At 46.1% G+C, this 14698-nt stretch overlaps 1 protein-coding gene across 1 annotated transcript; it reads left to right on the top strand.

Moving 5' to 3' along the window:
• The first annotated feature begins 1709 nt into the window (after nt 1-1709).
• On the top strand, nt 1710-13922 carry c23h20orf85 (chromosome 23 C20orf85 homolog). The gene is made up of 4 exons (XM_033042014.1): nt 1710-1929; nt 8063-8144; nt 10348-10446; nt 12104-13922. Exons 1-4 carry the CDS (start codon nt 1865-1867, stop codon nt 12257-12259), a joined length of 402 nt encoding a protein of 133 aa, XP_032897905.1. The 5' UTR covers nt 1710-1864; the 3' UTR covers nt 12260-13922.
• Nucleotides 13923-14698: the final 776 nt, after the last annotated feature.

Raw genomic sequence — 14698 nt, 5'->3', positions numbered from 1 at the left:
TCTTATGGAGTTCCACCGATGGATTCAAACCGGCTGCGGCAGCGGCAACCCGACCTTGGAGCGGGCAGTGGCAGCGGCAGCGGCGACCCGGCCTCGGGTGATCGGCCGCGGGCCTAGTGGACTCGGCCGCGGGCCCAGTGGATGACATCGTCGGGAGCTCGCAGGTCACAGGTTGGTGACCTGATCTCCGGAGCTCCCACAACAACAGCTGCGTCCGCTGGACTGGAGGGGCGGGCAGCTTCAACAGCTTCGACCACCCCGGGCCGCGGAATTGAACCGGTCGTTCGCGGAGCTCCGATTCAGCCGCGGGACTGACATTATTTACCATCACCCGGCGGGATCACATCATCGGAGGCCTGGATCGCCTCGGCGCAGAGGGAGAATAAGGAGGGAAGAGACAGAGACTTTAAGACTTTTGCCTTCCATCACAGTGAGGAGGTGCCTGGTGAACTCACTGTGGTGGATGTTAATTTGTGATTATTGTGTGTTTTTGTCATTTTTACTATATGTAGGACTGCAAATCAACGAAATTTTGTTCAGACCGCAAGATCTGAATGACAATAAAGGCTACTTTGACTTTGACTTCACGCCATCTGTGTCAGATGTAACGAGGCACATTTACAGTATTTAATTTACATTTACTCATTGAACAGTGAGGCACAGCCACATTTACATTGTATACGTGATTATTAAGTTTAGTGAAAATATTTCATTATTTAAGAGTGTTAGGTGCTTTTGTCCTCGATTATCTCAAGTTTAATTGATTTTAGCTTTAGTTATTAGATTTGTAATACTTTATTAGTGCTTCTGAATGTTGGACCTTGATGATCCATATGTGTTTAAGAAGGAACTGCAGATGCTGGAAAATCGAAGGTACACAAAAATGCTGGAGAAACTCAGAGGGTGCAGCAGCATCTATGGAGCGAAGGAGATAGGCAACGTTTCGGGCCGAAACCCGAGGTGTGAATGTTATTTGGACACTTAGGCTATTTAAAAATGTTAATCTTTTCTTAAGAAATGGATAGATGTTTAGATCTAATAATTGAATTTTGTAATTAGCTACAATTAGGTAACTAACTAATTATATGCTTTAATTTCAGGTCATCCAAGTAAGATTGTTTCATATTTGTTTCAGAATGCTTCAATCTGTAATAACTGAAAATTTATTTCAGCTCTCTTAATTTTTAAGAAAGTTATGGGCTTTTGACTGTCCTCGATCACAGCTTTTGTGTTAAGTCAATGGAAAAGCAATAAGGGAACAAGATGCTAATTTCCGAGTATGAAAATGGCCATAACTTTTTTTAATACTGAAGATATGAAAGTGAATTAGGTGTCAAATTAAACTTCTTTTTATGCTTTATCTGATGGGATAAATTGCAGACTTGATTTTTTAAATCTAAACATTTTGTATCATTGCTACTCGGGGAGTGTAAGGGGAGTGTTGGGGGGAGTGTAGTGTAAGGGGGAGTATGGGGGGAGTACAGGGGGGGGGGGTTGTAGTGGGGAGGTGTGGGGGGGGGGTGTGGGGGGGGGTGTTGGGGGGTAGTGTATGGGGGGTGTAGGGGGAAGCATAGGGGGGAGTATGGGGGGAGTACAGGGGGGAGTGTGGGGAGGGGGTGCAGTGGGGGTGTGTGGTTGGGGGGTAGTGTATGGGGAGTATAGGGGCCAGTGTTAGGGGAGTGTGTGTGTGTGTGGGGGGAGTTTGTGGCAGGCGTCACTGCTCTGTGCCCCGGTCAGGGGGCGGGACGGCGTCGCGTTGCCGGGACACGGGGCGGAACAATGGGCGATTGTTGGTGAAGTGAAGCCGCCGGGGCCGCGGGCGGAGACCGGAGACCGGAGACCGGAGACCGGGGACCGGGGCGGGATGGCTGCCAGCAAGACGGCCACCGACATGAAGCTGTACAACTTCGTGGCTGCGGACACGATGTGGTAAAGTTGCGGAGCCGGGGGCCGGGGGTGGATGTGGGGTTGGCCGGCGTTGCATGCACTGTATCCCGGGCTTGGATGCAGATATCTATCGCTGGCTCCGAGGCTGCTGTGAACACCGGGGCTGCTGTGTGTTTAAGAACGAACTTGCAGATGCTGGAAAATCGAAGGTAGACAAAAATGCTGGAGAAACTCAGCGGGTGCAGCAGCATCTATGGAGCGAAGGAAATAGGCAACGTTTCGGGACGAAACGGTGGTGCACCCTGCAGGGCTGTTCGTGTCCGCAAATGGTGGTGAGGGAGGAGGTCATACAGCGTGAAAACAGCCCCCTTTCGGCCCCAACCTGCCCACGATGAGCAACGTGCCCCATCTACACTAGTAGTCCCACCCAAAGATCTTATAGCTATAGGATCTTTGGTCCCACCTGCCTGCGTTTGGCCCATGTCTCTCTATAGGGTGATTTCACGAAAGGTCACTGGGTCATAGGTCTTCACGCACGGAGCCGCAAAATCCAACTGGGGTACAAACGTCACTTCCAGTACATGTTATTGATGCTAGAAACGCGCACTTTCAACCCTGTTAAAAACCGCGAAAACGGTTAGTTTTTGCGCTGTAAATAACTCTGCAAGTCGGGGTGACCGTGAGACACAGTTATCCTACTTTAGAGTTCCAAAGATTAAGAAAAATGAAGGTAAAGAGAAGAGAGAGCTGAGGGGAAAATAACAGTGGAAGTTGTTGGGCGTGCAGATATAAAGATAGAAAATATCGTGAATTATCGCGTTTGCTCACTGCATTTCATCAAAACATCAATAATGCCTTAGTTTTGATGAAATGCAGTGATGGATCGTGGATGGATCCCATCGCAGTTGGACATGATGACGGTTTGAAAGACCCCACACATCTCCATCATGGACTGTTCATTCTGCTGCTCTTGGGCAAAAGGTATCGCAGTATAAGGAGCAGAACGGCCAGGTTCTGCAACAGCTTCTTCCCCCGAGCCATCAGACTCTTGAATTCAGACTCTTGAATCCCATATAATGCGTCGCCACTGTTATCTATTTTATCTATTTTATCCTTTTGTTATTTTATGTTGCAAGGTGAGCCAGATGCAACGAAATTTCCTTCAGATCTGCATTTGTTGGTGTATTTTTGAATGACAATAAAGTATTTGATTGATTGATTGACGATGTGCTGGATGCTGAGGTTAGGTGGATGAAAGGAGAGGATGAGGAGAACTCTATCACAGTTCTTGTTTGGAGGGAGGTGGGTGAGAACAGAAGTTTGGAAAAGGAAGGATATACAAGAGAATGCTGAATCAAACATGGGAGGTGAAGTATGTTTACTGAAAAAGGAGGACATTTCAGATGCCCTGAAATGGAATGCCTCACGGTAAAGGCAGTTGTGGCAGAGACTATGAGCCTCAGAGAGAGTTGGTGGCATGTATACCACAGACAGGGTGGGAAGAAGGTAATCAAAGTAGCTGTGGGTCTCCCTGGGTTTGTAATCAATGTCAGTGGATAGTTTGTTTCCTGACATGAGACAAAGAGATCCAGAAAAGGAAGAGAAGTGTCAGAAATAGTCCAAGTGAATTTGAGGGCAGATGGAGGTAAGTGTAGTGAAGGAGATGAATTGGATAAGTTCTGCATGGGCACAGGAGGCAGCTTCAATACTAATTGATCCATTTCCCTCCTGAGATAAATGAAGTTCTATTGTATCGTAACAGAAAAAAGTTTTGGGGAGTGGAACCAGAATAGATTTGGAACAAGGACTAAACATAGTTAAATGAAAAGACAGACATAGCTGGACCCATACAAGTGCTGAAGGCCACAGCGTTGAAAGGAGTTGTTCAAGTTGAGAACATATTCAGCCAGATGGATGAGAGTGTTGGTGGATGGGAACTGGTAAAGTGTAAGAAGTAAGAAGTATAACAGACTGGCTTTTTTTGTGTAAGAAGGAACCGCAGATGCTGGTTTAAACCGAAGATAGACACAAAAAGCTGGAGTAACTCAGCGGGACAGGCAGCATCTCTGGAGAGAAGGAATGGATGAAGTTTCGGGTCGAGGCCCTTCTTCAGGCTATGTCTGGCTTTTTCTTCTGTGTTCATGCTATCATGGGATGTTATTTCCCTTGAGGAATTGGTCTTGGACTGCCACAGGCCCTGGTAAAGAAGCACCAGGGTGGATTGGGAATTCCAGGATTTAACCTCACAACCAATGGTACCTGGCTCCAGGGGAACTTGGAGACAATGGTGGTCCCAGTGCCTCGAGTCTTTGTGCTGGTGCGGCCTTGTTGATTGGCACTGTGCATTTTGTGAGGGACACCACAGACTGTGGCCTTGTTGCACCAGTAGTGGACGGAGTAAATGATGGGCGTGGTTCCTGTAGAACTGGCTGCTTTGTCCTACATAGTGTTGAGTTTCTTGTATTTTGGGAACTGCGCACATTCAGTATGCCAATGCCCTCAAGCAATTACTAAAGGGGAGACTAAGCGGAGGTTGGGCGATCGTTTCGCCGAACACCTCCGCTCAGTCCGCAATAACCAACCTGACCTCCCGGTGGCTCAGCACTTTAACTCCCCCTCCCATTCCCAATCCGACCTCTCTGTCCTGGGTCTCCTCCATTGCCAGAGTGAGCAACAGCGGAAATTGGAGGAACAGCACCTCATATTCTGCCTGGGGACCTTGCGTCCGGATGGCATTAACATTGAATTCTCCCAATTTTGCTAGCCCTTGCTGTCTCCTCCCCTTCCTTAACCCTCTAGCTGTCCCCTCCCACCCTCCCATCCGCCCGCCCTCGGGCTCCTCCTCCTCCCCTTTTTCCTTCCTTCTCCCCCCCCCATCCCCCATCAGTCTGAAGAAGGGTTTCGGCCCGAAATGTCGCCTATTTCCTTCGCTCCATAGATGCTGCTGCACCCGCTGAGTTTCTCCAGCAATTTTGTGTACCTTCGATCTTCCAGCATCTGCAGTTCCTTCTTGAATACTAAAGGGTGAGAAAGGCTGAGAACAACAGGATTTGAGACAAGCCCAACAGAATTCCTAGCAATTCCCAGCCTCTAATCTGGGAATAGGTTAAATATTCCACAGCACAGCTAAAGTGATATTTCACTCCAATCTTGTGCAACATCTGCTGTGTTGCCAGACAATGTCATGCATGGAGTCTGTGGCACAATAGAATACAGATTAGGTGGGCTGCGGGTCATTGGGAAAGGTGGAGGGGGCAGAGAATGGGACCAACTAGGCTGGGAAAGTCCAGAACATCGGATCAGGACCCAGAGTGTTCGAGCTGAAGGTCTGGAGAATTGGGAGTTGGGAATCCTAGGCAAGTCAGGAATTGGGCCTCAGGCACTCAGGGATGCGCCAGGGATTGGTTTTGTTGAGGGTGGGGAAGGGAGGGGGGGGGGGGGGAACAAGCAGTCATGGTTTGTGTGGGGTAGTTGCCCAAAGGGGGGGGGGGGGTGATTGTGACAGAGTCTGGTGTGGAAGCAGCTGGTCACATAAGGATGAGGTGGGAGCCAACTCAAAGCTTGGTGCTGGAAGAAGGAAAGGTTTGTACATGTCAGACTGCAGCAGAGAACCAGGACTTTTTATCCTCCAAAACATCCAAAGACATAAAATGAGGAAGTTTTATTTTTAATAGGGTGTTATAAATACAGAAAACTCTGGAAGTATTCAGCCGGTCAGTTAGCAAGTGTGAGAGGAAAACAGAATTAGTATGTGAGTGCTGATCACCAACATTGTGTCAGCCAATGAATTGGAAGTGGGACTGGACAAATGATTGGCAGCAACAATCCACAATACACCAAGCAAACATACCATCAAAGGGATCTGTCGTAGTCGCTGCCTCAAAAAGGCAGCCAACATCATCAAAGACCCACACCATCCTGGCCACACACTCATCTCACCACAGCCATCGGGAAGAAGGTAACGTCCAGGTTCAGGAACAGCTTCTTCCCTACAGCCATCCGGCTATTAAACACTACAACCTCATAAGCTCTGAACTGCAATAGACTATTATTATTATTATTATTATTGAACTGTTATTGTTTGTTCTTTTTTTTCTGAGTTTTTGTTATATTATTTATTATGGTTACATATTCTGTTGTTCTGCAGCAAGTAAGAATGTCATTGTTCTATCTGGAACATATGACAATAAAACACTCTTGACTTTACTTGTTTAGAGGGCCTGTCCCACTGTACGAGTTAATTCAAGAGTTCTCCCGCGTTTTCCCCTGATTTGAACTCGGAGAATGTCCGTAGCGGGTCCGTAGGAGTTTGTGGATGTCTCGTAGCGGCTCGTACGAGTAAAAAGTGAAATAAAATTTCATCACGTGTATTTTTTTACTCGTGGACATTTTTCACAGTGTTGATAAAATGTCACGAGTTTACCGGATTTCCTCGGGTACCTACCGTTACTTGTACGAGCCGCTACGAGACATCCACGATCTCCTACGGACCCGCTACGGACATTCTCCGAGTTCGAATCAGGGGAAAACACGGGAGAACTCTTGAATTACCTTGTACAGTGGGACAGGCCCTTAAAGAGCAAAGGAAATGGGAAATGCATCTCCCAGCAAAAGCAGGGTAATTTCTCCTGAAGATGCAGTGAATGGAGGATGGTTAAATGCAGATCACATGCATAAAACCAATGTGTCGGAAGGAACTACAGATGCCTGTTTACACTGAAGATAGACACAAAATGCTGCAGTAACTCAGCAGGACAAGCAGCATCTCTGAAGAGAAACCCATTTCCTTCTCTCCAGAGATGCTGCCTGTCCCGCTGAGTTACTCCAGCATTTAGTGTCAATCTTCTGCATAAAACCAATCACATTTACTAACGACAGTGTGGTCACCAAGGTTGATCGACTGGGTATCACCCAAGCTTCGCCTTGGCTCGCAAAAAACGTTGCCACTAAATGCAATCAAACTTTAAGAATATCAAGAAAAGAAACACAAAGCATCTTCAAATATATTAGAAACCTAAAAGGAAACATTTCTGGCTTAAAACATGAAGAGTTAGAAGGACATTTTGAACTTGAATTTAAAAAGTTTGTTGGCCAAGTATGTACACATTCAAGGAATTTGCCTTGGTGCTCCGCTCATAAGTAACAACACGACATACAGTGAACAATCAAGAATAAAATATAAAACATTAAAACGTTAAGAATAAAGCATTATAGTTTAAACATGTGAATTAAATAAAATACCAGAGCAAACGGAGGCTACAGACTTTTGGCTGTTGAGTAGAGCTACTGCTCGTGGAAAAAAAGCTGTTTTTATGTCTGGCTGTGGTGACTTTGACAGTCCGGAGTCGCCTTCCAGAGGGAAGTGATTCAAAGAGTTTGTGGCCATGGTAGGAGTGATGATCTTACCCGCTCGCTTCCTGGCCCTTGCAGTGTACAGATCGTCAATGGAGGGAAGGTTGCAGCCAATAACCTTCTCAGCTGATCGAACGATTCACTGCAGCCTCCAGGTGTCGTGCTTGGTGGCTGAGCCAAACCAGACCATGATAGAGAAGGTGAGGACAAACTTTACGATAGCAGTATAGAATTGGACCATCATTGCCTGTGGCAGATTGTGCTTCCTCAGCTGCCGCAGGAAGTACATCCTCTCTTGGGCCTTTTTAGGCCATTATGTTAAAGGACTATCTGAAAAAGTGTTTATTTCATCAAACTCTTACGATAGGACTTTATTTATCCCAGGAGGGAAATTGATCTGCCAACAGTCATAAAGCACAAGAGACATGAAACATGAAACTAAAGTGACGAGTGGAAAGGATTGGGGATGTGCAAAGATTTGGGGGGGGGGGGGGGGGGGGGGGGGAGGGGAGTCAGTGTAGCATAAGAATAGCATACAGCTATTCTTGTGAGTGGCTGAAAGCCTCTTGCACCTCGTCCGAGTGGCTGCAAAATTCTCTTGGACATTGATGAGATAATCCTGTGATAACCAGCCCAACCCCTCTCCCATGATATCAGGTATCAGTGAGTGCCTGCTACCTCGTGGCTTAGGGGTTCCCTGCCCTTGGAGTCCTTTTGTGCTGATGTTGGCAGGTCAGCTGTAAAATCTGGGCCAACAAGTTGCATAGCAGAATGAAACAATTTCATGCTTCATCTACCTTAAATGTCATATTCTTTGTTAAAGGGCAAATTCAATCAGATTGGAGACAGAGGCGGCCAAGAAATGGGTCAACAAATGGGGCTTTCTGGTGACCCAGCGCGATCAGGTAATCCCAACTATAATCACCAGCAATGGAAGTGAATGGCCTGTAAAATGGGACAGAGTGGAGGAAACTGGAGCCACAGGATTTGACCTCACTTCCTATGCCGTGTAAACAGTTTGCTGTTTGGAACTTTCAAAGTTGCCAGATTTATTCAGTCCCGGACGTATTTCAGCCTGCCCATTCTGAGCACAGTCTTAGTCATAAGGTCATTCTAGGAGCAGGGCCATTTGGCCCATCACGTCTACTCCGCCATTCAATCATGGCTGATCTATCTTTCCCTCTCAACAGCGCTCCCTTTGCTCCGCCTTAAAAATATCCATTGACGGCCTCCACGGCCGTCTGTAGCAGTGAATTCCACAGATTCACCACCCTCTGATTAAAGAAATTCCTTCCCATCTCCTTTCTAAAGGTATGTTCTTTTATTCTGAGGCTATGGCCTGTGGTCCTAGAACGCTCCCACTAGTGGAAACATACTGTCCATATCCACTCGATCCAGGCCTATGTGATCCCATTCACCACCTTGCACTAAAGTGGAGAGAGATATTCCAGGTTGGGCCAGGGTTCAGGAAACTGTGATTCAGGAGGGAAAGGAGGTGACAAGGCTCCAGAAGGCTCTCTGGCATCAGGAAGAAACTGCAAGAGGAACACATCCCATTAGATCCACAAACCACAGACTAATGTGTAGGAAGGAACTGCAGATGCTGGTTTAAACTGAAGATGGACACAAAAAGCTGGAGTAACTCAGCGGGTCAGGCAGCATATCCGGAGAGAAGGACTGGGTGATGTTTCAGGTTGAGACCCTTCTTCAGACTGAAGAAGTCTGAGTCTGAAGAAGGGTCTCAACCCGAAACGTCACCCATTCCTTCTCTCCAGAGATGCTGCCTGACCCGCTGAGTTACTCCAGCATTTGTGTCTAACCACAGACTAATGCTGCCTGCCATGAAGAACCCCCAAGAATTGGCTGAAATGGTGCATCAAGGGATTTCGATCAGGCAGTTTAAGAAGGACCATTCTTGACAAATCCTGTGAAATCACGACATGAAATGTTGTTGAGAAGCATTTCTCAAACGTGCAAATCTGAATAATGGCCCTGTCCCACTGTACGAGTTCATTCAAGAGCTCTCCCGAGTATTAAAAAAAAAATCAAACTCGTGGTAAGCACGTAGAACGAACGTAGCGGGTACGTCGGAGTTCAGGGACGTCTCTTAGCGGCTCGTAACGCTAACGGCAGGTACTCGGGAAGACTCGCTAACGGCAGGTAAGCTCGGGAAGACTCATGAAGATTTTTCAACATGTTGAGAAATGTCCACGAGAGCCCCGAGTACCGACAAGCGGCCATGACCGTAAATCTCCGAGTTCGAATCAGGGCAAACTCGGGAGAACTCTTGAATGAACTCGTACAGTGGGACAGGGCTTTAAGAGTGTCAAAAATTCTATAATTATGAATGATAGGTGTTTCCTAAGCAAGGATTTAAGAGATACCCAAGACATGCAGTACAGTGGGACAGCGTGTAAGCCACTAACTTCTAACCCTGCCTGGGTGGAGTTTGCATGTTCTCCCTGTGACCGCGTGTATTTCATACAGTTGTCCTGGTTTCCTCCCATATCCCAAAGAGGTGCTGGATATCAGATTAATTAGCTGCTGTAAATGGTCTCTAGTGTGTAGAAAGGGGTAGAATCTGGGAAGAGATGATGGGAATGTGGGAAGGAACAAAAATGGGGTTAATATAGTGTAGTTGATGGTAGGTATGTATTCGGTGATCTGAATGGCGTGTTGCCATGCTGTACCTCTCAATGGTTCTATCACATGAGTTATCAGGATCTCAATGGACAGTGGAGCAGATGAAGGGCTGAATGGCCCCTGTGTGCTCCCTTGCAAGCATGGAAATGTACCATATTCCTCTGCATTTCTCAGTCCATCTTGTGCAAGCCCAGGTCCATCCTTTCCACCCTGACCTTCAAGCACAGGCAGCAGCTGAAATTTAACCATCGGAGTTTGAACCTGCCCCAGCCAAGTTACCACAGCATCTTTGCTGTCAATCAAAGCCCTTCCTTTGACCTCAGCTGGAAAGTGAACACGTGCTTAGACAACCTGCTAACATTCTCCCTAAGGGTAACTGAGTCAAAGTCAAAGCTGGATGGGGAAACTGCATGTTTAATATCAATGAGAAGCCCATTACAATAAGAGCTGTTTCATTTCTTTCAGATTAAGGCTGAGCAGGAGAAGCTGAGAAATAAATGCAGACTGCTTACTCCCGAACACCTGAAGGTTCGGCCAGCGTCCCCAATCAGCAAGTACATCAAGGTTGGAGTGCCTTTCATTCTGTTGAATTCCAGTTAAACAAGATCCCAAATTAGCTGGCACACACCGTGCTTCTGTACAAATCTCTCAATCCCACTCAGATCATGGCCTTCTCACCTTCACCCCCCATTAAGGATCGTTCTTTCCTTGTTGTTGGAACATCATTATGGAACTCCTTGGGAACATCTTCCCCTTGCGGAGGTCCAACAAGGGGGGTGAGGACATTCCCACAAAGGGGAGTCAGAAATGAACGGAACAGGCCAGTTCAGCAAAGCCAAGATCATGAAGATTTGCAGGGGCACATTGATCGTTCCCACGGGAAAAACAATTCAGGGCCCAGCTCTGGTTGGGTGTTATACTCAACAACCCAATCTATGAAGGAACATATACCATACTCCATCTTTACTATCTTATCTACCTATATTGTCATTTTCAGCAAGCTCTGGAGTTGTACATCCCTCTGTACAACAATGTTCCTTAGGATCCTAACATTTCTTCTATAACTTGCTCTTACATTTGACCTCCCAAATTGCAACACTTCACACTTGTCCGCAATTAACTCCATCTGTCATTTCTCTGCCCAAATTTCAAACTGATCGATATCCTCCTCAATCCTTTTGCCACTTCCTCACTCTCCACAACAACTTTACTGTCATCTATCAAAATACTAATCAGCTCACTTACATTTCTATCCAAATATATTACATCTATATATTACAAACATATTTAAAGCAGCATCAGTGGATAATTGACCCAGGATGCTAACCGTTCTGTTCTCCACAAATGCTGAGTATCCCCAGAGGGGAAGGGGGTAGAGTGGGGGTATGGGGAGAAAAGAAGAAAGGGAGGTTCTGTGTTAGAATGGAGGGCAGGAGAAATTAAATGACAAATATAGATGGTGATGCAAGGCAAGAGGAAGCAGTAATAGGCAAACAAACATAGGACATGTCTGGGGATTGTAAATGGAAGAGAAGAATCCACAGAAGAACAGAACAATCTTCACCTGGTTTGATGCTTATATAGGTAAGGTTAAAGATGTAACGTTTACAGGAATGAGGGTCTGATGTAGCCTTCCTTGTTCAACATTACGTCCAACAGTTTCAGATCCTGACCACACTGCGATGTTTTTAGTACTCATTCACACCTGCTCCAGACCCATTGTTTTCCGTCCTAACACCATCTCATTCACCTCCCCCCCTTCACCATGCACCATTGTCACCATGGTCATGTCATTTCTCCTGCCTATTGCCGACTAACTTTCCCTTTTAGTCTTCCCCACACCACACTCACTTCCCCAGCTCTCTACATACAAGTCCTTGGCGTGACATGTTACAGTTCTTTCTCTCGTCATAAATACTGCCAAACCTGTTGAGCATTTCCAGCATTTACTATTAGAGTCATAGGAGCCATACAGCGTGGAGACAGGCCCTTTGGACCAACATGCCCCATCTACACTAGTCCCACCTGCCTGTGTTTGGCCCATATCCCTCTAAACAAACCCTATCCATGTACCTGTCTAAATGTTTCTTAAACGTTGCGATTGTACCTGCAAACTGCTTGATTGTATTTCCACCTTCCAGTATTTATTCACCCCATCTCCACCAATATTTATATATATATGTTCCGTTGCAAATCTGTGTGTGTGTGTTTGCTTCTGTAGGTGGGGCCGTCTCCCGCTGTTCCACAGACAACGCAAGGTCTCATTGGCTGGAGGTCAGCGGTGCCAGGGCTGGAGCTGGAGCGATATGGAAGCCCCCGGCGAGCAAAATGGAGCTTTCTCCATCAGATGAAGTGGCCAGAAGACAGCATCGAGTAACTGATCACTTCACCGCGAGTCCACTGGTCTTCACAATGATGCTCAAGACTGCTGCTTTTAATTTCAGTGTAGTCGCTACTCCTGGTTGTCCACGCGGTTTTTAAAGTTATATATTAATTGGAAATACCATTCCTTCCACTAGATTTAAAAAGCATTTTGGAAACCTTTGAAAGAAAGGTATCTTTCCACAAAATATCTTTTGAATTCTTTCCTTCCCCTTGTCCCTTATATACCATCAAGTTCCTTTAAACTTGGCGAGTCATAGACAAACTAATCTCAATTCCATAATACTCTCAGACACAATAATCCTCAATGTCAGTATTTATTCCACTATCTTTAAGAATGTAACGCCAATTGAGATAGTATAGCAGAGTGCAGAGACTTTTCACAGTCAGTGAGGGCTTTAATTATTCTGTCTAATTGACAAGAAAACCCCATGAGAAATATTCCCATGGCATTATCTCACTTAGAAACTGTAATTCAGCTTTGCAATAAATTGTTCCTCAACAAATAGGGATTTTGTTTGTGTCTATGTAACTTGTTGTAGATTGGAATCAGTCCGAAGGAAGGTATCTTTCTCCCCATTTCGTCATTATCATTTGAGAGGAATGCTGTTGTTGGGAGGGCTAGTCCAGTGAGGATGATATTCCCCTCTTATGCATGTAAAAGCTGTACATCTCTATCCTTTATGTCCACCTGGGACTTAGAAACCCTCTGTGTTATGACAGTGATAAATCTGAAAGTTTACTCAGTTATTTTTCCGAGGATTCACTCTGGCCTTTCCATGCCCATCTGGCAAATGTTCCTGTAGATATCTTTAAGGTGCAGATTCATGTTTGTCCCTGTGAACAGCTTCTGAACTTCCAGCTCAAGGTTTATGCCTCAATAACAGCTCGTCCACCAGGACCCCGTGGAGTGGGCAGAAGTATTATTGGTGGAAGATTAAACCCCAATCTGCACCATCAGTAATGGTGCCCCACTAGACAGTACGTCTGACATCCACAAAAAATCTTCCAAACACTCCCATCTTCATTTCAGCACCTGTTATAAGATCAGTCTGAAGAAGGATCCCAACCCCGAACCATCACCGATCCATGTTCCCCAGTGATGCTGCCTGACCTGTTGAGTTACTCCAGCACTTTGTGTCCTTTTCTGTTTCAAGATTAGTGGTAGTGTCGCCAATCACTCCCCATCGCCATCTCTGCTAATATCCTGACAAACATCCCCTCTACACTTTCCACAATGTCTCGGCTGAGGTCCCGGCACTCATTTACAAATTTCTAAAGTGACGTTTTTTCTGTATTTATAAACCCAAGTAGACAATAGACAATAGGTGCAGGAGTAGGCCATTCAGCCCTTCGAGCCAGAACCACCATTCAATGTGCTCATGGCTGATCATCCACAATCAGTACCCTGTTCCTGCCTTCTCCCTACATCCTTTGACTCCGCTATCTTTAAGAGCTCTATTTAACTATCTCTTGAAATTAGCCATCTTATCTACCTTTCCCCTCCCACTGGGATTTCCCTGATCACCACCATTCTCATTTATGCTGTTCACAGTGGGTCATCATGTTGAGGGTCCTGATGGCTGCTATCATAGAAACATAGAAAATAGGTGCAGGAGTAGGCCATTCGGCCCTTCGAGCCTGCACCGCCATTTGATATGATCATGGCTGATCATCCAACTCAGTATCCTGTACCTGCCTTCTCTCCATACCCCCTGATCCCTTTAGCCACAAGGGCCACATCTAACTCCCTCTTAAATATAGCCAATGAACTGGCCTCAACTACCTTCTGTGGCAGAGAGTTCCACAGATTCACCACTCTGTGTAAAAAATGATTTTCTCATCATCTTCAGATCTCAGCACCACTGAGCCATGTGAGGGTGGACCAGAGCATCTTTGCTTCATGGAGACAACTCCCCATCTCAATTGTGTCAGCAAACACTTGGATTTGTTTGTCTTTATCCACATAACAATAGCTCTTTGATTTCTCCACTCCTCCAACCCACACCTTTGAGCTGATGGCGAAAGCTCTGCTTTTGACTTCTGCTTGAGGGTGATGTTTCTGAACGAGTTTCCCACTATTGCAAGGCTCCTCAACAATCACCTGCCAGCCTCCAGCCGGTCCAGTTGATCTGCCTGTGGGCTCCTTGCCTTCTCAGTTGTGTCCTGGCACCCATCCTCTCCTCTACTCTCCCAGCAGCTCCTGCAATGGGACATTAGCAGCCAACCTCGGAGATCCAACAATCTCTTAACCTCTCTCACCCTCACACTAACATCAACAACCAAAATCAAACTCTTGTAGACAGATGACGGTGCTGTAGTGAAACTCTCAAAGAAGGACCTACAAACAACCTTTAACGACCAACATGAAGCTTACAATAGTCTGGAGCTAACAATACAACAAACATTCTCCACAAGTCTCCATAAATATTCT

Source organism: Amblyraja radiata, chromosome 23, assembly GCF_010909765.2.
Source record: "Amblyraja radiata isolate CabotCenter1 chromosome 23, sAmbRad1.1.pri, whole genome shotgun sequence".
Classification (NCBI taxonomy): Eukaryota; Metazoa; Chordata; class Chondrichthyes; order Rajiformes; family Rajidae; genus Amblyraja; species Amblyraja radiata.
The sequence above is the reverse complement of the archived record's forward strand: the minus strand, read 5'-3'. Positions and strand labels throughout refer to the sequence as shown.